A 23473-nucleotide genomic window follows, 5' to 3' on the forward strand; every position below is an offset into this window, starting at 1 on the left:
TGGGCTGGCGTGGCCCTGCGACCACATGTTGTCCACACTGCAGAAGAGCCCAAGTCCTGGGGCCCACATTATTCATGAAGGGCCTGGAGGGAGGGAGAGACACTTGAGAAAGAGAAAGTGGGCAGGGAGAGGGATCAGAGAACAGGAGGATGGTGCCCCAGGAGCCCAGGGTCAATACTAGCCCCTTGTGAGTAGGGTCACAGAACCTACTCAGTAGGCAGGATGATGATGCTTATTGAATGCATGGCTGCGTGAATGAATGAATGAGGAGTAAAACCTAGCATTTATTGGGCCTGCTTCCTCTGTGCCAATCATCTCATTGATAATAATCCTTTTACAGATGAGAGAAACTAAGGCACACAGAAATAGAGTGATTTGGCCAAGGTCAAACCCACGGACATGTACTTCAGAATCTGCTTTTCATTTAACTGCCTTGTACTGAAAATGAATGGATGAATAAGGGAATAGATTTCCATTTCACTGATAAAGAAGTAATGCCACTGAGGGAGAGATTTTCCTACAATTACAACCTAATGAGCGCTTTTGATTCCTGGTCCAGGGTGCTGCTAACTAAAGCCAGGCTGATTCCCCGTATTACCCGGGCAGACTCTGGGTCCTCCCGCCGTTCCCTGCACTCAGTGCAGTTGTCTGCAGCCCACCATGGTTTTCCTTCCACCTCAGTGTACTCTAGCCCACACTTCCAGAAACAGGGGCAGTGGAAATAGCCCAGGGTAATGGTTAAAAGACCTGAGTTTGAGCTTCAGTTTTGTTGCTTGTCCTGCTGAATGCACTTGGGCAGCTCAAGAAGCCTCTCCGAGCCTGTTTCCCTCTGTGGACGATAGGGACAGCAGTGCCTACTTTTCCATTGTGAGGAGTGATTGAAGGAAGGTATAACACTTGCCTAGCAGGCTCCTGGCAGGTAGGAAGCACTCAGAAAGCAACCCTCTGACCCATCCTCCCTCGCTCTGCTTCCTCTCTCCCCTTCTTTCCCTTTGGATGTCTCTGAAGACAACATCTCATTGACTGTGTTATTAAGGAGCCATTCAGACAGTCTGTGACGTATCAAACCCAGTTCTCAGCAGTGATGGGGGCTGGAGTCGTGCTGTCGCTTGGGACAGAGGAGAGAGCAAGGTTTGCAGACTGGTGTTCCGGCAGGGGAGCGGTGCTGCTGGTGGGGGTGGGGGTGGGGGTGGGGCGACAGCTCAGCACACAACTGCTGTGGACCCATTAGTCCTAACAAACCACTCGGCAGACGAGCACCCCACAAAGCCAGGCTCCCTGAGAAGAGAGAGGCGCACGTGTCCCCTGGGGGCACTGGCCTCATAGAGTGGGGGGTTCCTGGAGACTAGGGGATGCTGGAGACTGTGAAGTGCCCCCCGCTCTGGGCCCAGCCAGCAGCCAGCCTACGACAGCCACGGAGATGAGCACAGATGTCACGTTGCACAGACGTAGCGGGGGTGGCTGGACCCTGGGCAGGCTTTGCCCTCCCAAGTGGGCAGCTCCTTCTTAACTCCTTCATCAGTGTGTTGCCCTGGAGGGATGTGGGCCGGAGGTTGCCAGACCAAGTTCTTCACCGGAAGCCAGAAATTCAGATTTTGCTGTAAGAGCTCCTGGTTTTCAAATATCAGCCATGAATTATACATTTAAAAAAAAACCACTGAGGGCACCTGGGTGGCTCAGTCGTTAAGTATCTGCCTCCGGCTCAGGTCATGGTCCCAGGGTCTTGGGATCGAGCCCCGCATCGGGCTCCCTGCTCTGCGGGAAGCCTGCTTCTCCCTCTCCCACTCCCCCTGCTTGTGTTCCCTCTCTCGCTGTGTCGCTCTCTGTCAAGTAAATAAATAAAATCTTTAAAAAAAAAAACAATCCACTGAGCTGCCCAAACCAAATGTAGCCGCAAGTTGCTTTCGGTCCAAGGGCAGCCAGTTGTCAGCCTCTGACTGGAGATTCCATGTGGTGGAAGATTGGGTCTTTACTGAAACAGCTGCCATAGGTTTGTTTAGTCTTGGCGCAACAGGTATTTATTGAGCGCTCACTGCATGCCAGGCACTGTTCTACAGCTCTGAGCAAACGCGGACAAGAATTAGTGCCCTCTTGAGCTGGCGTTGTGCTGTGGCCCTTCCATTCAGCCCGAGGCCACTGTATCTTCGCAGCAGTGATGATGACCCAGCTATTCTCGATCCTCCTCTTAGGACGATTTCGAGTGAGCAGATGGATCCCCGCTGTACAGCCCAGTCATACCAACAGGCAGCGATTGCTTGGTCCTTGACTCTAACTGGCCATCGTTGGGGCCACAGAAACCAGCACGGGGATGTCTGCCGCTGTGCAAGGTCAAGCCCAGGTCCACGGGCCAATTTGACTCTGCATTAAGGATTTGAGGGTTTGAGTGCAGGTGGCCAGGAAAACACTTAGTGATGCTTACAGACAGCCAAAGGCTTTGGGGGCAAGCACGAAGGTTCTTTATCTGCTTAAACACCACAGGCCTGGCCATGCCTCAGGGTAGAGGGGAAAACGTCTGCCTTCCCCAGACCTCAGCTGCAGAGCAGGTTGTCATGCTTAGGGCAGGTGTACCCCAGCGTCTTGACCCATATGCTCCCCACATGCTCTCCACCCTGACCTGGCCTTGCCATTAGCCTCTCGTCAGATACTGGCTGTCCCCAGCCCTTAGCCTTCCGATCTGTGGCTGTTCCGTCTCACGCATGTGCCTCTTCTCACCTACCAGCCCAGATGAAGATCATTCTAGAACATGGACAAGCAGGTCACAGAGAACGTGGTCAGGTCTGGGCTCTGCTGCTCTCTGCCGAGGACTCGGGTAAGAAGGGCCTGCTGCTGCCCTGCCCCACTGCTGACTGACACCGCGGGGAGTTCAGATGAGGTTGTAATGGAAGAAGAGCTCAAAGACACTTCGGGGGCCCCTGTTTAGAACAAGGGCTCTCTGGCTGATGTGTTTGAATGAAAATTACAGCTCAGAAGCCCCTTCAAATTAAGTTCTATCTGCACAGCGTTTTGTCCTGAGTGTTGACTGGCATTCTGTTCTGCCCCAGACAGAACTCTGCTGAGTGTGTCCTGGGATCCTTATGTGGCCTGGTCCAGGCCTGGGTATGGAGAATGCTCCAGAGTGCTTTAGGCTCTGGCTCAATTCCTAAAGATTTATTTAATCCAGGAGTGAATGCTTCACTGGGCATTCTAGAGTCAGAGCTTAATTGGAGACAGAGATCTGTTAGCAAAGAAATATATACTTTCCTCCCTCTTCTTTTACTAGTTTTTTTTTTTTTTTTTTTTTGAGTGGCTTTTGTTTGCCTGTGGCTCAGACACAGTACGGTAGCCCCTGCAGAAACATTTTCTGCTAGGAGATGTGTCTGGGCCAGAGGATGTTCCTCCCAGAGGGGAGAGCTTTGCCGGGGGAGGGGGAGCTGGGCTCTGAGCTCCAGGAAGCCCTGCAGCCAGTGGGAAGCGGATTCCCAGTGGCCTGGATCGGCGCATAGTCTGTCATCCATAGCTCACTGTCACCGGCCTGTCACCACCCTGGTTATTAAGCACTTGCTTTCCGATGTCCAGGGAGAGGACTCCTCATTGCCTTGGGCTCTGGGGCACCACAACCTGAGGGTTTTCAGATAGGTCTAGGTGTGCAGGTTTTGGAAGGAGACTCCTTTTTTGAAGGACCTGACCTCTTCCCTTGTCTCTTCTCCTTTCTTCTTGCTGATTTTTATTCACTACTCTTTCAGTTGTTACACTTGACTGAAATAATGCTTTCCAAGGGCATTAGTTGCTTTGGCTGATAAAACACTTAATTTTGCAAGTATCTTTCGGGCCAATGAGCAAAATCATTTTAAAAAACTTTTTGGTGTGGAAATTGTCAGATACCCTCCACCAGTTACCAACACTTTGATTTCATCTGTTCTCCCTCCCCCTTTATTGGTGGAGGTTTTTAAAGCAAAGCCCAGACATGACATCATTTCATATGTCAGTACTTCAAAAACTTTAACCAATGAGAACTTAAAAAAAAAAAACCAACAAAACAACAACAACGAAAAGCTGAGCCAGCCTTCCAGGAGCACAATACCATTTGTAAACCTTGATCAAATGAACACCTCATTTCTTTGAATCAGGATCCAGATAAGGTCCATACATTCTTATAAGGTATGCACGTTTTTAGGATTTTTTTTTAATCTGGGGTTTTTCAGTGATAAGTAGTGTTAATACCTGTTGTTGAGTGCTTCTCATGGACCCCAACTATGATCCCAAATTCTCATGACATTTCAGCAGGGTGTTCTGCCCATTTTATAGATGGGGAGGGGGCCTCAGCCGCTTCCCCAGGGCATGAAGCCCCACCTGGACCCAATATATTAGCTTTTGCAGGCTGTGTTTGTGTAGACCGGGATTTTCTGTTTGAATTCAGACAACTAAAATGTTTTCCATCTTCTGTTTCTTCCAGAGGGAAGGCACCCTCTGCAGAAGTGTTCAGAAATCGGTGGATTAAACGTTTGGACTTGTGGGGTGATGCGCGTAGTTTTGAACATCGTGCTTCTGCAACATACACTTCCATGTGTGCCCCTGCCCCGTGGCAGGCAGGTTTGGGTGTGTCCTGCTTTCTCCGTGCCGGAGCTTGAATATGCTCTCGTGGCAGGAGACGGCTCTCGGGGAGGGGGCATCTACTGAGCGCTATGCTGAGTCCGTTGTGCATGACCTCACCGATCCTTCCTCAGTGCGGCCCTGAAGGCAGGGGGGAGCGGGGTTTATGGTTATTTCCACTTCCGGAGGAGGCACCCAGGGCTCAGAGAGCAGGTGTCACTTGCCCAGGGTCATATAGGTTGTAAGTGGCAGAGGTGGAACAGAAGCTGTTCAACTCCACAGCTCTGCTAAGCCTATATTTCCGTTGCCATATTGCCTTCTGTGCTATTTCCCTCCCTTTGGGGGTTCCTGCTCCTGGGCCCCTCTATGCCAGCCTCTCATCCTGGATAATTTCCAATATACAGAAAAGTTGAAACAGTAAAATCCCCCATCTGCTCCACCTAGATTTAACAATTAACATTTTACCCTATTTGCTTTATCTCTGTAGTTATGTGTTTTATATACAATTTTCTGAAGTATTTGAGAGGAAATTGCTGACAGTTCATTATCCTAAGCTCCCTAAATGCATCTCCTAAAAATAAAGCCTTCTCCATATCCATGTCCTTACTGCACTGAAGGAAATTAGTAATATTTCCTTACGATCACCTGATACCTGGTTTGTTCCAGTCCCTGTATTGCCTTAGTCATCCTCAGAGTTTCTTTTTAATGGCTTTTTAAATTTTTTTGACCCAAGATCCAGTCAAATGTATGTTACATTTGGTTGTTCTGTCTCTTCAGATTCTTGTAATCTGGAACATTCCCTCTAGCTTTCTTCCTGGACTTGTCTAATTATTTGCTTGAGGGCATTTGACTAGTTCGTCTGTCCCTGTGTTTCCTATTAGCTGGAAGTTGGATCCAAAGGCTTGATTTAGGTTCAGAGTATACATGTTTGGGAAGAATGCTCCATGGAGGTGCCGTGTACTTCATGTGTCAGAAGCACACAGGTGTCTGTGGTCCTGGTACTGGTGACCACAGGTAGGGGAGGCAGGATAGGGCCATGTTTCTAAAAGCTGAAGGAGAGCTGGCGTGAACAGGTAGTCGGGTCAGCGGCTTGGTTTTATTCATGCTGCCTATTCTTGGTCCTTTCTCTTCCTTCCTGGAGCTGGGTAGATCGATGACATTTCCAGGCTTGGCCCACATATTTCCACCACTGTCCCATCCCCTCATGTTCAGGAGGGCCTGGCCAAGAGGTACAGGCCCTGACACCCCATCTTCACCCCCTTGGCGAGGAGGGATTCCTACCCTGGGGTTATGGGATGGCCATACATGACACGGAAGATGGGACAGAGAGATCGATAGCAGTTTATTAGTCACATATACTCACAGCAGGGGAGGCGGACACCGCCTGCTGGGCAGGGCTAGAAGTAGGGCAGAGCGAATCTGCAGGGCCTGTGGGAGGCAGGCTGTGTAGTACCAAGAGGGTGGGGTGTCCCTGGTTCCTGCAGAAGGATGTGATTGGTCTGTTCATGGGCTGGCAGGGTATAGAAACCCAATACTCAAGGATAAGCAGAAATTGCACCTGGTCCCTTGATCAGGAGGATTGTTTGGTGGGGGGACCTTACCTGAGGGAGCGGAGCGGGGCAGGGAGCTTGTGGTCAGGCTGTTTGAAGTCCGTGTGGTTTCAGAGGTTGGGGCAGGACACAATATTGGGCTGTAATTTTAGGCTTTCCCCCCACCAGGGTGAGAACACATGCCCGTGCCCTTCTAAGCACTTCATATTGTTACCTGTTTAGTATTTGTACCAGCCTTCTGAGGTAGGTGTTCTTGTCAGCATTACTTGGCAGAGTAAAGAGACCAAGGCCCAGGAAGGGACGTGCCTTGCCCAGGGTCAGGCAGCCAGTAAGGGAGAGTGGAAATCCAACCCAGGCTGCCTCTCCAGAGTCTGTGCCCTCACAGTTGGAAGGGCATGAGGATTGGAGCCAGGCTCTGCCTGTGCCTTGGCCCCAGGTGGCAGTCGCCCTCGCTCAACCTGCCTTCTCATCCTTTGTGAGGCTGCTGCAGAGAAGAGAGAGCATCCCCAGGATGGCGTGGGGGCTCTGGGAGCCGTTCCTCGTCTGGTCCAGGGCTGGTCTCCTGGATGCCGTTCTCCCCAGTGCAGGTGAGCTGCAGGTGTCTTTGCTGTGGGGGCACCTGCTTCTCCAAGGGGCAGGGAGGAGGGGGCTGGCGGGAGCAACGTCTCGGGGGCTTCACTTCTCTCATGATTTCTGCCCTTCCCTCCTTCCCAGCAAACGTCAAACTGCTCTCTGCAAGAATCTGATCTCAGCCTTCACACTGACTGAGAACTGAGATCCCCATGTTGCATTTCCCGAGAGTAAGGCTGTGTTTCTAATTGTGGAAAATGGTATCTCTTATTAAAATAATTGCAGATGGCTTTACACTGGTGGGCAGTGCATGCGCGCGCGCGTGTGTGTGTGTGTGTGTATTTGCGTGTTCTTTCCTTAAAGTTCCAGAGTATGTGCTCAGAAGGATGTGGGATAGTGGACATTCCGTAGCACATAGAGCTGTGATGACTCAGGCAAGAGACACTTTGCTTTGTGGCCTCAGTGCCCCCATCTCTAAAATGGGGATAACAGCAATTACTATCTCATAGGGCTCTTATGAAAAGTAAACAAGGGATGTTGGAAAGCACCAGGTCAAGGGCACAGCACAAGACGGCTCCAAACGTAATAACTAGCTATTTTTATGAAAACTGTTACTCTTGACTTTGGGGCATCCAATGACCAAACTCAGGAGAAGGCTGTGTGGGGGCAGGTCGCTGAGATAATTCATCAGCGTGTTCTCTCTGTAGCCTCATCTTACCCCTTGCCCAGGACTAAATCCTACACACCTCTTCCCAGTGTAGCAGCTGCCTGTCCCTGACCACTTCCAGAGCCCATTTGCCAGTGTTTTCCCTCCTGCGTGGGAGAGACCCACTAGGGGGGGACAGGTCAATAGTTCAAGTAAGAAACAGGCTTTACTTTTTGCTTTTGCCTGGAAAACTTCTTTATCACGAGTCTTGTTTCGCCCTCCTGAGCACCGCAAGCTTCAGCAGTGGCTGCCTGGGCCATTGTTGGCTCACAGAATGGCCAAGTGATGAGTGGCAGGTGTTGACATCTTGTCTGATCCTCTTTCCCCGGGCATGCAACCTCACTGCCCCTGGGTTGGGGCTCGGGGGGTGGGGGGCATCCTTCTCAGACCCACATCGTGTCCTCAGCACTGTTCGTGCCCACACTGCAGGAGGAGCATTTGGTTGAGGCTTTCGGTGCCCAGACACCGTGCCAGACCCCAACTTTTCTTACTGCTAATGATAGCAGTAGTATCACTGTCCTGGAAGGTATGGCCATCCTGGGGCGGGGGGGGGGGGAGGTTGAGGATCAGAGAGGTTAAGTGACTTTTCTCAAGCCACCCAGCTGGCAAATGCCAAAGCAGGGATTTACACCAAGTTTAATGGTCTGGTTAAGTTCATGTTTCAGTACAATCTTGTGTTATTTTTGTCTGGGAGTCAAGGAGGTAGAAATCTGTGCCTAGTATGTGACTGAATTGTTAACCTTACCTTGAGAAAGGTATGTTATCAAGGTCCGTGACTTAAAGATCATTGACAAATTTGTGGAGTCTTTTAGAAGATGATGGGGAGATTCTGGGCTTTGAGAACTTGACTTTGAGTTAAAAGAGGCATGGGGGACAGAAGCATCATTATTCCTTGCTAGTGTGATGTCAAGATGGGCCATTCTTCTGGGTTCCTAACTCTGGGCTGAATCTGTTGGCACATTCAGGACATGAACAGTGATAGATACACATCCCATAACATTTCCGGGGGTCAGGGTCCTCATAAGTGGCTCTAGGTTGGAGGCCATCTCATGGGTCCAACTACTGGAACACTCCTAACCTGACATCTCCTCAAAGCAGAGTGGGCTGATGATCTCTGTAGACGGCACTCTGATACCTGTAACAGAAGATTCAACATCTCATTCCCCAATCAGTTGGCACTTAGGGTCCCTTGACTATAATCTCCGCAAAAGTGGGGACTATGTGTGTTTTATTCACCAGGGTTCATGGGGCAATACCTGGCACGTCACGGGCACTCAATTAGGTGTTTGTTGAGTGAATAAACAGTAGGCAAAAATGATGGTCCACTGTCTGTCCCCTGCTGCATTCCTTCCTATATAAGCAGATACTGTAGGCTGCTTAAAGTCAGCTGGGCTGTGAAAACAGGACTGGCCACCAGGAGAGAGAGAGGAAGAGAGAGAGAGAGAGGAGATAGGAACCAAGCCTAAGGAGGATTTACACATGATTTTTATGTCCAGCATAAAGTTAGAATAATGTCTTTGAATTTTCACAGTGTATGTTTTCCAAGTTCTTCAAACTACATCATCAGAAAACTAAGGAGAAAACAATAACACTGTTCCTCCTTTGCCAAGAAGAAATTGATATACAGGTAGATTAAGGTAATTGTCAAATTCAAACAGCCAAGAAATGAAAGAAGCATAACTTGGATCCAAATCCAACAGCAAGGTCCCTGACTTTGGGCAGTTAGAATTTTGACAAAAGAAAACTGTATGTTTACTTTAGTAGTAACTCCTTCCTTTTCGCATCAAAACATTTTGACCTGCTTCCATGACCGCAGCAGTGCCGGAGATGATTTTACGGGCTTTGCGGGGTGAGTTGAGATGACACGCGGTGTGAGCCCCCACCTCCACAGGCACGGGGAGGGCACGCTCGCCCCCTCTCACTTGTCCTTCCATCTTCCCTGCCTCGCGGGGGAAGCCCTGGAGGACGTCCACAGAGAGGGCAGGCGAGGTTCCAGGGCAGCAGCACCAAAGTAGAATTTAATAGCAGTCTTTGGTTTTCATTGTATTTATCTTGACGTTTACCCGCTGTCTATGGAGGGAATGCTGATTTCATAATTAAGCAGTGACATGAAGTTTCTTCTAGGCTTTTAGTTTACAAAGTCTCGAGGAAAGTCACGGTCCGGGAGGAGGGCGGGGGATAAGGCAAAACTGGCCAACTTGGTTCTTCAAAGGCCGAAGCTGGGAAGCACCAGCTTTCCCACCCAAGAGCTGTGTATATCTGACTATGGTGCTCACATGCATCCCCTGGGGGTCTTGTTAAAAGTGAAGATTGTGATTCGGTAGGTCTGGGCTAGGCCCCAAGATTCTGCATTCCCTGTGAGGCCGATGCCCTGGCCCCTTGCGAATCAAGGTTTGAGCCACAGGTCAGCAGCGTCGGCACCACGGGGCACCTGGCTGGAGATGCCAACTCTCTGGCCCTTCCCGGGACTGGCTGTTTCTGTAGGCACAAGCCCCCCAGGTGGATCCTGGGCACATTCATGTTTGGGGAGTGCTGATCTAACAGCTCTGGGGAGTCCTCATGTGGGCGTAGTGAGCCCCAGTGAACAGGTCATTGGAGCCCATGCCTGACCTCCTCCGTGGAAGTGGGTTTCCATTTCCTGGCTTCCAGACCACCTACAGAGAGCTTGTGGGAGGGGGTTTCCAGGCCTGGGATGTCCTTTCTTGGTAACCACCCTGTATGGTCTCCAGACCTTTCCATTGCACCCCGCATGCCCACCTCTGCCCCCTTTGCTTTCTGAGACCCAAGTCCTCTGTGCAGGTGCCCCGCTGTCTGGATTCTCAGAGGCAGCCACTGGTGGCTGGAGCGTGGCTGGAGAAGGGACATCTATCTTTCTTGACTCCGCTGCTCCCAGAGGATATAATTTGCTTGATAGATGCATTCTGACTGCAGCTTCTCGGGGTGGGATGTAGAATTGTGCAGAAGGCTGGGTGCACGAGGCTTTAAAAAATAGCCACGAGGGGAGTAACACCTGGGGGACAAGCAAGGTGAGGAGGGACGTGCTCAGCGGTGTGGCTGGCTGCATGGGGAAGGAATGGGGATCAAGGTTCTGGGGTCTCTGAGAGGGGGGCTGTGGGCCCATTACAATGATGACAGCCGGTGGTTGGCATATTGTTATTTTAAAGCCACATCTGTCATCTTAAGCAGCCTTTCTCTGTTGGGACCTTGCTCTATATCCCTGCCAAGAGGGGAGTCCACTCCTCTCTTGAATGTGGGCTGACCTAATGACTCGCATGTCACCAGATGACACCACGAGACCTCCGAGACTAGGTCTGAAAAGACATTCAGCCTCTGCCTGGCTCTCTCGGACCCCCATTCTGAACTGAGTTCGCCAGGTGGAGACCTGGGCCGGAGGGTCAGTCGGACAAAGCAAACCATATCCCTGCAGGCTCTGTCCCCCTGACCCCCCTCCATCCCGTTTTACTCTTGGTGGTGTTTGGTTTCCATCCGCCTGGGTGTTGTGGGCTCCCAGGGTGTGGGAGGGCTTGGGAGGGTGATGAGAGGAGGACGTGGATGCTTAATGCTGTCTGGTTTCTTGGCAGCAGCCCCAGAATTCTCCTTATCCCCCTTTTCCTTCCCTCCCTCCCTTTCTGTCAGTGTTCCTCCTGCCCAACCTTCCGTATTCTCAGGGAGGCTTTTCTTGCTCACTCTGCCCCCTACTGGTGGAGAAGTGTCAGCGTGCCATCGGGGTAAGGGAGGGAAGGGAAGAGCCCAGGGTTCTTTCCCCAGGTGGTGCCAACTGCTCATTCACCTTTGCTCCACATTGAGCCCATTTCCTTCCCAGAGCTGTGCTGCTGGCTGGCCTTGCCCCAGTCTGAGCCCCCCCCCCTCCCCGCCCCATTCTGCCCTTCGGCTCCTAGTTCACTTTGGAACCCTGACTTCTAGGGTCTTTGTAGGTCAGCTTCGCCGCTGTTCTTTTATGCCCAGAATGAGGCTTTGCTGCTGACAGAAGGTTCTACAGAATCTCAGTAATTCTTTCAATCCATCTGTGCCCCCCCCCCCGCCCCGCCCCTGGGCAGCCTGTTACTACCTTCTCCTTCCCCAGAGGCTGGATTCTCCACTGAGGGCATGTGGGAGTGGCCTTCTCGGGGACTACAGGCAACAGATGAGCGCTCAAGCCCTTACGCATCTGTCTTTGTTTTGTTTCAGTTTTACGGAGTTTTTGGATCCATTCCAGAGAGTCATCCAGCCAGAAGAGATCTGGCTCTATAAAAATCCTTTGGTGCAATCAGACAACATACCTACCCGCCTCATGTTTGTAAGTACCACAGTCTCATGGCTGATTTGACCAGTCTCCCAAGTATGAACCAAATGGGTTTTCATTTCTGCTTTTCTAACCCCTGCTGAAGACCATGAGCAGTCTGGAAGAAAGAGGAGGTGAGCAGCCCATCACATTGAACTCAATTCCAGATCGTGACGGGCGCCACTTGGTCACTCGAGAGCTAGTAATTGCCTGCCACATTGGAAAGAAAAGGGACCTCCTTACCTGAGCTGGGCCAAGTGGTTTACAGATATTTGCAGTAAAATAAGACTAGAGACCGATTTCCCTGCTCCATCTTCTTCGAGGATAAACCTCAATTTTGCCAAACTCAGGCACCATAAATAGCTCTGTTAACTGCTCTTCTGGTTCTAGCTGGTCAGGTGACCACGGATGAGACCACCTTGTATGACTCAATCCCTGGATAATGTTTTGTGCCTTTCTGCCTCTCGAATAAATGGGCCAGCGTCCAGATAGCTGGTGGATTATAGTGGCATTACTTCTACCTCTTCACCCTCACCCCATGGCAATCGAGACCTTTTATGTTTCACTTCCGATGTGCTGGGCCCTTTGCTGAGAGCTTGAGAAAGAAGGATTATCTCATTGGATCTCATCCAGCATTCCAGTGAGAAAGCTGTCAGTCTTGTCCTCATTTGCAGGTGCAGAATTGCATCCCAGAGAAAGGAGGGAACTTGCCCAGATCCACACCTAGTGAGCAGCAGAGCCAGGATTCAGATCCAAGCAGCCAGCTCTGAGCCTGGTCTCAGCCATGAGGCTGCCCTGTAGGGTGGGAGCCCAGTGTCCAGGACTCCTTGCGGATGCTGATTGCCTCCTGGGGAATTGCCATCAGGCCTTTCTGTACAGAGGAAATATTTAAGCTCCTCTTTGTTACAGAACAGTGATGTGACTTTTGGTTGGCCTGCCTTACAGCTTGAAGTTTATTTCTGTTGACCAGCCATTGTGTCTTGTGCCTCTGGGAACTTAAGTGATTGGGTCAGAGATTTCTTCGAGCACATGAGGAATGTTTTTGCGTTTTGAAGGAAATCCCTCTGATTTTATGTAGGAAATCTTGTTAATTAGTGATGATTGGAAAGATCTTTGTGTCTGCAAACATCCCAAAATGCCCAGCACATTACATGAGCTTTGAAGTATTATTTTAATTGCTTTTTTTTTTAAAGATTTTATTTATTTATTTGACAGAGAGAGAGAGAGAGAGAGAGCACAAGTAGGCAGAGGCAGGGAGAGGGAGAAGCAGGCTCTCCGCTGAGCAGGGAGCCCGATGTGGGACTCGATCCCAGGAACCTGGGATCATGACCTGAGCCGAAGGCAGCCGCTTAACCAACTGAGCCACCCAGGCGCCCTTAATTGCTCTTTAATAATTGCTTTTCCACTGGAAACTAAACTGGATTTTTGTAAATTTTAGGGGAATTGAAGAGTTCAGGCATTACCTAACGCTTGAGTATGAAAATGAGACTTTTTCCATTTCTGATGTAACTTAAATCTTCTATAAATCCTAGAAATAAAGGAACTAGCATATGTCTAACTAGTTTACTCCATGGTTTTGAAAGGGGGAAGCTCCTACTTACCACTTAATCCCCCTTCCTCACAGGTTTCACATTTTATGTGCTATAAAACACAATTTGGAGATTAAGGTTCATATGGGATAGTGTGAGAAATTTGTGGCTGTGTCCTAGATTTATGAACAGTGGATTGTTTTGAAGTCTAGATACCAATGCCACAAATATTCTGGCTGCAGACACAAATAGGAGGGGGTGCATTTGCATGTTGGCAGGGGTGGATGCGAGGCAGTAAAGGAGTTATTCAGTGCTGTGATTCTCAGAGAATAGAAGTGTATTCATCCTCAAATTCTGATTCCTACCCTCGAGTCCCCTAATGAGATAAGCTCAACCTTTTGTTTTGTTAATAGTAGTTGATGCATTTCATTCATTTGGTCACAAGATTTCATGCGATTCCATAATAACACAAGGAACGCAGTAGATACATTTATAATACATGTTAACACAAAGCGGAAAAATACTTTGTCACCACATTAATTAGATTTTTTTTCCTCTTGGATTTTAGTAAGAGTTTAATATAAAATATCATTTGTTTGCTTTGATCCTTTAAAACCTTCAGATGTTTATGGAAGACTGTAATAAAACATGTTTTTATTTTTTTAAACTATGTTGCTTTCCTTAGAAATCTCAAGTTTTGCTACTTAATACATAAACCAAATCCTAGGGTCTCTTTTAGTTTTGGTTGGAATGTTTTAATCTAAAGGCAACCTTTTCACCTTTCAAAGCGTTATTGAAAGGCAGATGGTAATAACCCAGATGTCTTTTGACTGGGAAATTAGGCCTCTGGAGGGGTGTTCGTGTGTGTGTGTTTGTGTCTGTATGTATGGGTGTGCACGTGTGCATTTTAGAGTAGCCACTTGTTCAGATCAGAATGGTAGGGGATTGAGTTTAACAGAGTGAATGGTGATCGCATCACCATGAAGCGCCCCCTCATTTGTTTTGCCTTTGGCACTTTCAGTGAAGATGACTCTGTTTGTCAACCTGGAAGTTGAATGTAGTTGGGTTGTTTGGGATTCTGAGAGTTTGTTTCCCTTGATGACTCTGGGTTCCCGTTGAGCAGAGGGACAGGCTGAGAAGTCTTTTTACATATACTGAGTCTTGGATTCGCATTTCCTGGATGTTCGCAGACCATTAGCTGCCTTTATGGAAGCCTGCTCCCTTATTCGAAAGATGTCATGGTTCCTTCCTGAGTGTGTGGGGTTTATCGTAGCATTTTTGAAAATCTACTTTTTGGTGTAGGAAGACTTTGTGCTGGTTTTTGCTTTTTAGTATATTCTTTTTGCTCTCTTAGTAGTTGTGTCTTTGTACATTCAGAGAACACTTCCAGGAGCCTGCTGTGGGTAAGGAAAGCCATAGGAGCTTCAGGTGATGGGAAGTCAAATCAGGCCTGGGTGGGGGGATATCCTTAGGGGTCCTGTAGGCTCCTCGGGGAGATGGCACTCTAAAGAGAAACAGAATCTAGGAAGGGCTAGAGGCTCAGGTAAACTTATAGGGAGATTCATCATCACCATCATCACCACCATCATCATCACCATCACCCCTATTGTCGCCACCATATTCATCACCATCACCACCATCATCATCATCATCATCACCATCACCACCACCATCACCACCATCATCATCATCCTCACCATCATCATCATCCTCACCATCACCATCATCACCACCATCATCATCACCATCATCTTCACCATCATGATCATCACCACCATCATCACCACCACCACCATCATCACCATCACCACCATCATCATCACCATCATCACCACCACCATCATCATCCTCACCATCACCATCATCAGCACCATCATCATCACCATCACCACTATCATCATCATCATCATCATGGCAGTAACAACAAAAACCAACATCTCTTGAATACAGGAATTGTGCTCGCCACTTTACAGTGGCATCTCAGATAATCCTTCTCACCATCTGTTGAGGTCAGCACTTTCGTAATCCCATAATTTCAATGGAGAAAATGAAACTGCAGTGAGATTTAGCAACTTGTCCAAGGTTATACAACCACCAGTTCCTGGACCCGGATCTGAATGCCAGCTGCCAGAGGGTGGACCCTCACAGACCCATCCAACTGTGATGTTTTGGTGGGGACTCGGGGGATGTGGAGAGGGGGTGAGTAGCGGATCACACATGGAAGAGCTGGTGTGTAAAGGCACAGACACAGGAGAGCAGGGGCCATGTGGGCCCAGTGAACAGGAGTATGTTGAGAGTATCTGTGTGTGAAGGGGGCAGAGGAAGGCAGGGATAGAAGCTGACTGTGGACAGCTTTAGGTTAGTTAGTTATTACTTAACTCAACCAACAGTTACAAAGAACCTGCCTGAGCCAAGCATGGTGCTGGGTGATGGAGTGCACAGCTGAACAAGGTACGGTTTCCTGTCTCATGGGGGACACAGACGTGAACATGAACTGGATGGTCAAAGACAAGCTCTTGAACAGGTGAACTCAGGTAATGAGTTGAAGGAATGATTGGTGTTCCCCAATTGCTCTGCTTGGCTTAAAAAAAAAACAAATCTACCCAAGACCCATCCTTTGTCCTGGCCACAACAAGTCCAGAAGATTTACTTCTGTAGAATATTATTGATATCATGTTGATTCGATAATAGGGTTTCCTATTTTAGTAGAGGATGCTTCTAAGGAAGACAAAGTCAATTTTGCAGGGAGGAGGGAAGGAAAAGAGATAAAGCTGGCCTCGTGATAGACAGTTTAATTTTTAGACTTTTTGGTAAAGTCTTAGACAGCTCTTTTCTCTGCGATGGGCTGTCATTGTTTACCCACAGCAGGGCCTTTTCAGCTGTCTGCACTGCTCATCCCGAGTTGTCTCAATAAGCACTTTTTAGCACACCTTTCTGTCAAATGCCAGAAATTAAGGCACTTTGCGCCCATTGTTTGTCTGATATGAATGAACTCCAGTGACAAGTTCTTCCCTAGCTGACATCCTAACATCAGGGTGCTCTGGCTTGGACCCCTTTGCTTGTTAAAAGTTCTTGGTATACTTATGCCCCTCCCACTTCAGACACGCTAGTCTGACTTTGTCATTTTCCAGAAGCATCCTGGCAGCACAGTGCCTTGCATCAGCGCCCTGGGTGACCCACCTTCGGGTGCAGCAGCGGCTGGGGACTGACAGCACTTCCCGTGTTGGTTTCATTGGCCGATGCACAAGGCAGGTCCTTGGTGGAGATGTCAGTCATGTAGGGAATGGCAGGGAGCGCAGGCAAATGAGGCTTTTCCCCATCCCTGACCTCCTCCCTGACTGCTCAGACCTAAGGGCATAGTGGGCTGGAACTTAAAACACTTTATTTCCAATGTCTGGTCTCAGGATCCTGGTTCTTCTTTACTGGGTGGGTCATTTGTTCAGTTTTTTCCTGGGAAATAATGACATTGTAGCCAACAGCCAGCATTCACTGGATGCTAACTCTATTGGACTCTCTGGGTGGGCAGGTTCCAGAGCAGACTGCCTGAGATCAACTTTCTAGTGATGTGGCTTGGCAGAATCACCTCTCCTCTCACTGCCTCCGTTTCCTTATATATAAAAAGAGGCTTTGATAACATTTCCCTCTCCCTCCTACGCTGCTGAGAGCATCAAATGGGGTGATAGACTTACAGTGCCTTGCTTAGTGTTTGGGGCATACGAGACATTCAGTAGCTGCTGGTGAATTCAAATCTTAGCAACGATATTTGTTATGGATGTTATTATACCCCGTCTTATGGATGAGAAAACTGAGACTCAAAGGGGAAGAGATGGAGTGACTTGCTCATGGTCACAGAGCTGGTAAGTGTCAGAGCTGGAGCTTGAACCTGGTTTTCCTTAATCTGAGTCTGTTCCCTTCTGCAGAGCACAGAGCATAGCATTGTGCAAAGCCAGCCATGTACCAGATCCTGCCTGATGATTTATATATTATCTTGATATTTGGGTTGTGTGGAGTACAATTAATCAGTAGCTTACAAAATGTTCTTTAATGCAAGAATGAGCTCAGCCTCAGTTTCCCCATCTGGAAGATGAGGCATTTGGGCTTAGGTGATCCCTGTGATTCAAGACTCCAGCCCAGGCAGCATGGCAGCCCAGGTTGTGGGGGGATGTGTGTCCTGGGCCCACCAGGTGCATGCCTTTGGGAATTCACTTATCGCTCTGAGTTCTAGTTTTGTGAGCTATGCAAGGAGGATAATGTTTCCCCCGACAGAATAGTTAGAAGATTGGACAAATGTGAGGAACGCCCTTCACACATAGTAGGTGCTTAATCCATGACAGCTGCCACTGACATTTCTATGACTTATTCATGCTCCTGGGTACGAGCCCCCTTACTTCCTCCTTCATCTCTAGAGAAAAGGCATTTACCATGTTTTATTAATGCTTCTTACTTCTAAGGTGAGAACTGCTATAACACCATGGTTAAAAGCATAGAGCTTGATTTAAACAGTCTGGGTACAAATCTTCACTTTATCACTTATTAGCTGTGTGACTTTCAGCAGGTTGTTTAACCTCTCTGTGCCTTAGTTTCTCATCCATAGAGTAAGGATGTCTAAGTGTGTTAATCTGCCTCAAGTGCCTAGAACAGACCATGGCCCTTGGTAAGTTTTCAGAACATGTTAACCCTGCTTATCTAATTTATGTATGCATACTGAGCAGCCCTGTTCTCATAACTAGTGAGGGAAGCTCAAACCTGAAGAGAGTTCAGTCTGTCCCCTGCATCCCGCCACAGTGATTGGCTGGAACTCATTGTTCTTGTCTCAGGTCCCATTTAATAAGCACTAATGGGCTCGTTCCCAGGATTTTCAAGAAAATTTTTAAGCCATGGAAAAATGAACCTGAGGGAAAACAGTCCCGGGGAAATTTTCCTGCCCCTTTTTGTCCTCCATATCCACATCTGTTTGGAAGTAGAAGTAATCACTCCCCCCTCCCCCCACCTCTTGTGTCTCTATGTCCATCTTGACCCCTGTGGCCTCGGGCGGCAGAAGAGCTGCCGCTAAAGGCTTGCGTGGGAATTGTGGGAGGGGTGTACACCAGGCGTAATTCAGTCTGGTTTGCCAGGTGAAAGGGGGATTCATTTCTCTTTTCCTCAGTTCCAAGGTGCTTTTGCCCAGAAGGAAGTTGTTTTCCTAATGTGTTGGCTTCTGGGGCTAATGTCTTAACTCCCATCTTCTTAGTTGGAAAATATTTGTAAAAAGGGGAGCACGTGATCAATGTAAATATGTCTCTGTCTATGCTGATTTGAAGACTGTGCTGTCCAAGGATATGGAAGATCTGTTTTCAGGAAGAAGAAAGGGGATTGGAGCCCAAATGTCGCTAGGATGCGGGGAGGAGAGAAAGATGGCCACACAGTCATGTGCAGACACTTCTGTGGCCTTCTGAGTGGGTGCTTCATCTGATGCATTCCCTCATGTAAAGCTCATGAGCTGGGGAGCCCTGGCCCTCCTGGGTGCCCAACATTGGCCCAGGAAGCAGTTTGTCAGTGGTTCTAGAAAAGAGACCAACGTGCATCTACCTAGGAAAATCCTAGAATGGGTGAAATGACGTGCATTCTGGTTGGGCTGTCAGAGTGAGGATCTGTTAGAAGCAGGGGAGCTGGGGCAGGGAGCAGTGCTCAGGGAGAGCCCTTGGCTTTCAAGCTGTGAGTCTGGAGCCTCTGGGTAGCCCTAGTGCCTTTTCCAGCCCCTCCTCGTGGGCCTGGAGATGTCATCGCCCCCTGGTATCTCTGTCTTCTCTTGGTTGGTACACTCCTGCTCAGGATCTCCTGTAGGCAGTCTCTGAGGTCGGGAAAATCACATCTTTTCTGGGGTTTTATTCAGTCTAACCTTAGAGTACCTCATCTGGGATTGTCTTGTAATGTTTCCTTCAGTTTCGCATTGTTCTCATCTTTGACTGTCAGTGGGGTTATTGTGGTGCTGTTCACTGCTCAGTGAGCTGCTTTCCCCTGTTGGGGAGTGTGTGGCCTGCTCTGCATGCCTGAAGTGAGAGGAAACAAGGAGCTGGGGGCTTTTGTGACCTTAACCATAACTTTGGACGTCAGCAAGCAAGGGCTTCAGTCATCACTCTTTCAACACTGAATGTGTGAATCAAAACTCTGACCCAGTGTTTCTCAGTCACCAGCATCAGTATCATTTGAGACACTTGTTTACAAAATGTAGATTCTCAGACATGTCCTGTGAGTATACTTGAGGGACTCAGCATTGTAACAAGCTCAACTGTTATTCAAGGGTGAGAGCCACCCAGGAACTCATGGGAACTTCTGCAGATTTGCTGTAACTCTTTACTCCACAAGTGAGTCTTGCCTTTTGCAGTCGCCTCTGGGGAAATCCTCTGCTCCAGTTGTGAATCTCCTCTCATACAGCTGCCCTTAGACTTGTTGTATTCTTGCGAATGCCCTCCATGGTGATAGGACTTGCTCATTTGGTGTTTAAACAGCTAATTGATTCAGGGCCACAGCTGATAAGGAGGCTCATCAAGCTGGTGACTACCATTGTGGTGGGAAAGAGACTGGCCAGTAAGGAGAGGGGTTTTCTCGTGTCTCATGAACTGCCTCTAAGGACAGTTCCTGAAGAGGAGACCCCAAGATGTGCTGAGCTCTGGCAGCCTGGTTGTAGCAAGAATGTAGAACATCTCCAGTCATTTTGAAAGCCCATGTTCATTTCGGTGATTTCTGTGTTTATAACAGAAAAGTGTCTTCCAGCAGTGCCTTAGCCCGATTAGAAAGCCCCTTCCCACAAAATGGCATTGCATTAGAGTACAGGTGGAGATTTCCAAAAGTGTGAGCAATAGTTACCATACCCCACCCTTCCCACCACTGTCTATTAGGCCAGTTGTGGATTTGCAAGATATTTAGTCCCTTCCGATATTGTAATACCTGAGATGTTATAATCATAAGGAAGTAACTGAAATACTTTTTTCTTGGTTGCTAGAATGTCAAAAACAACTTACTAATTGTAGAATGCTGAATAAAGGCTAGATATGGCAGGCAGAAAACCTAGTCTCTAAAGCCTGGCCTTGCTACTCACCAGCTTTATGTCATTGGGCACGTCATTTAGTCCCCAAGCCTGGCAAAGATAGTCACCAAGTCATCAGGAGGATTTAAAGAGACGCCGGGACCTGATGCTACCCAAACATAGTTCCTGCCTCATGGAGGGTTCTGTAATGAGTGTCGCTTGCATCTGAATCCCACCAGCTTGATTCATTAAACACTTACTGCACTTTTGTGTGCTTTGGGTCAGGGAAGGGGAGGGGAGGGAGGAAAGGAAGAGAGGTGGCAAGCAAAAAGGATTAAACTCTGCTTTGCAGAGGAAATGAAATTCAGCAAAAGAACACCAAAGAGAATGGATCGATTGACTCTAAGCAAGTCCAACGTGCTCCCATGTTGCCAGAGAGCTGGGGATGGGAGGCCAAGTGTTCTTTTACCCTTCTGCAGGGGAGGATGTGAGGGTGTTGCTGGCAAAGCTGAGTCATCATGATTATAGGTTATCTTTTCTGTTTAAAAAGCCACCACTTTAAACGTGACTCCCAGCAATTACTTTTTTAAGTCTTCAGAGTCTCTAAGTATAGATATAAATCCTCTTTCTTTCTTTGAGGTCAGGAGTTCAGTAAGATCATTCAACTAGTGAGTCTAAATGAAACTAACTTGAACTAATTATCAGTCAGCCCTCTGATAGCAAACTGCTGTCCTCATAAGGGATTATTTGTTATTTTTTTCCAGGCAATTTCTTTCCTCACACCCCTGGCTGTTATTTGTGTGGTGAAAATTATCCGGCGAACAGACAAGACTGAAATTAAGGAAGCCTTCTTAGGTAGAGTATTCACAGTTCCTGCTCTAGGGGATGGGGCTGGACTTAATTAGATCAGTAGATTTTAAAAATCTCTGTTGCACCCAACTGATTTTTCTCTTGGTCAAATTAAGCTTGGGAGAAACAGGGAAAGGTAAACTTTCAACCCTAAGAAGAGCCAACACACAGATGGTGAGCACCTCACCTTCAGCAGCAGCCTTGTCGCTGTCCTTTGTGCTGAATGTGAATGTCCAAATACACGTCTGAGCTCTGTGCTGCTCAAGCACAGCTACAGAGTAGCTCTTAGCCATGAGGCAAAGAGAATCTGAAACTGTCACCACTGACTGTCCAATCCCACATCTGTGGCTAATAAGCCCACATTACGGGCAATTCAGAAATCAGCCATAGACTTCTTGACTAATCACCATTGGCTAGAGGCACAAAGATCAAAAGCAGATATAAAATAAAATAGAAATTGGAAATAAACTCCATAGCTCACTCTTTGGGGGGGGAGGGGGAGGATTGTGGCAGTTAAGCAACTGTTACTGTATAAAGAGTGCCACAATCTTTGCCATTGATGGTAACACCATTGTTACAAATTCTCCCCAAGCTAAGCCATAGCTGCATGTGACACGAGTTTGACATTTTTAAGATTAAATCCATTTTTATGATCTTCATATTAGTTAAATAACTGAGTAGATGACAGTATTAAGAGAAAGCAAAGCTAATTGGCCTGCTTCGTAACCGAAATAAACTACCCAGTAGTCAGGTTTTCAGCTTTTTGATCATCAGGAGAACTGAATTATGTTTATTTTTTGACGCCTCAATAAAAACTATCCAAACCCTCACACAAACCACTTTTGGTATTTTGTATGGACTTACCATTCATTCAGTTAGATTATCATATCTGGAAAAATGAGATTTCCCACCTCCAAGGGTATGTTTGTAAATTATTGGGCTTGGAGGAAATGGAAATGTAGCAAAATATGGTCTTCTCTTTTCTTGGTGCAGGGGTGAGGGTAAGGTCAACATCTGGGGCATGCAGAGCAGTGAAGGGGGCTTTGTGCTCTGAAGCAGGACAGGGAACATTTCTTACATAACCAGGCTTTGGTTGGGCCTTAATTGAACACAGCAGAATCTCTCTCCAATTAGCTCATATAAATTAGGGGTTAGTTACAGGGTTGTATCAGCAATCTCACAAATATCCAAGAATAGGGGGAGAAAGGACAGAGGAGCATCGTGGGGACTGGAAATGGGAGCCGGGCCATCAGAGGTGGAGACACATTCCTCTCCGTAATGTGCCTTCCCTCTTCCCCTCACACATCCTGCCTAATCCTCCAATGTGGCCATTATTTCTGCTGCCTCCTGCCTTTGGTTTCTATGAGGCTTGGACTTGCAGTGGTGGGCACTCCTGTCCCACGCCTGTAGGACCATAAGCTCCAGTGCCCACCTCCAAGTTGCTCTGCGTCTCGTGGACCAGACTTCCCAGGCAGACCCTCTGGTTCGATTCATTTTCACACCTGGACACAAAAGTCATGAGTCTCTGGTCAGCCTGTGGGTGCCCAGCCTTGGGTCAGGTACATACCCAGGCTGCTTATCTGTGGTTTGGGGATTTGGCAGTCACATGGTCTCAGTCCCCTTAGCTGAAGTGGCAGAAAGGTCCGGTTTTCCAAGGAGGGCATAGGTGCCCTCCCCATGTAGCTTGAGCAGCCAGGGCAGTGTTGGGCTAAATATCCCTGTGGTCCCTGAAACGTCCTGCTGGCAGCCCCCTCAGCTGGCCTGGAAATCCCTTTGCCTCTCTTTTTATTCTAGTTGCTCCCCTGGCACGGAGTCCCTAGATGATATGAGTGTGGGTAAGAGCTGTCTCTCATGGTTATGGTTATAATTTACTGCCAGCTTTTGGAGTGGTGTGTTGTCGTGGCAGTAAGTTACTTCTCTAGACCTTTCCATTTTCCGCTAAATCTCCCTTGGAGTGACATTTCAAAATTGCACACCATACCCTGCCTTCTATATGTTAACAGAGAAGGTGGAGTTATTGGATGTTCTGTTTGCCTAAATAGATGAGAGCCTGCCCGGGGAGCCTCCTGTTGTACACAGCTTTTTTTTTTTTTTTTTTTTTTTAATCACTTCTTTTAGGAAGCCTTGGAAGTAGGGGGTGAGGGACTGATCTTTAAAAACCAAGGACAGAAAACCAGGTGTAGCATTTCCAATGTTATCTGGAGTTCAGGACTTTCTCAGAGTGGTTTAGTGCTCAGGTCCCTTCTTTAGCAGACCTGAAACCCCAAGACCTCCTCTTATCTACATGTCCATAGTGGCCACCTTTGCACATCTGCTGTGGAACAAGACAGGTGAGGTTTGCCCCTATGCAGCATCCAGCTTTTGGGGGTTTCGGCTGCAGAACAGCCAGTTGGTCTAATAGAGTCTCCTGTT

General features: G+C 48.1%; 1 protein-coding gene across 2 annotated transcripts in view; it reads left to right on the forward strand.

The window, feature by feature from the left end:
* Positions 1–23473, forward strand: part of PLPP4 (phospholipid phosphatase 4) — a 117954-nt gene that overhangs the window by 32085 nt on the left and 62396 nt on the right. Inside the window, exons 2-3 of one of the 2 annotated variants that reach the window (XM_032423322.1) lie at positions 11584–11692; positions 20977–21067. In XM_032423322.1, the coding sequence (XP_032279213.1) occupies positions 11584–11692; positions 20977–21067 (200 nt within the window). The remainder of the gene's footprint in view (positions 1–11583; positions 11693–20976; positions 21068–23473) is intronic. The other variant, XM_032423323.1, reaches the window with a different exon arrangement.

This window comes from Phoca vitulina, unplaced genomic scaffold, assembly GCF_004348235.1.
Source record: "Phoca vitulina isolate PV1807 unplaced genomic scaffold, GSC_HSeal_1.0 scaffold28, whole genome shotgun sequence".
Lineage (NCBI taxonomy): Eukaryota > Metazoa > Chordata > Mammalia > Carnivora > Phocidae > Phoca > Phoca vitulina.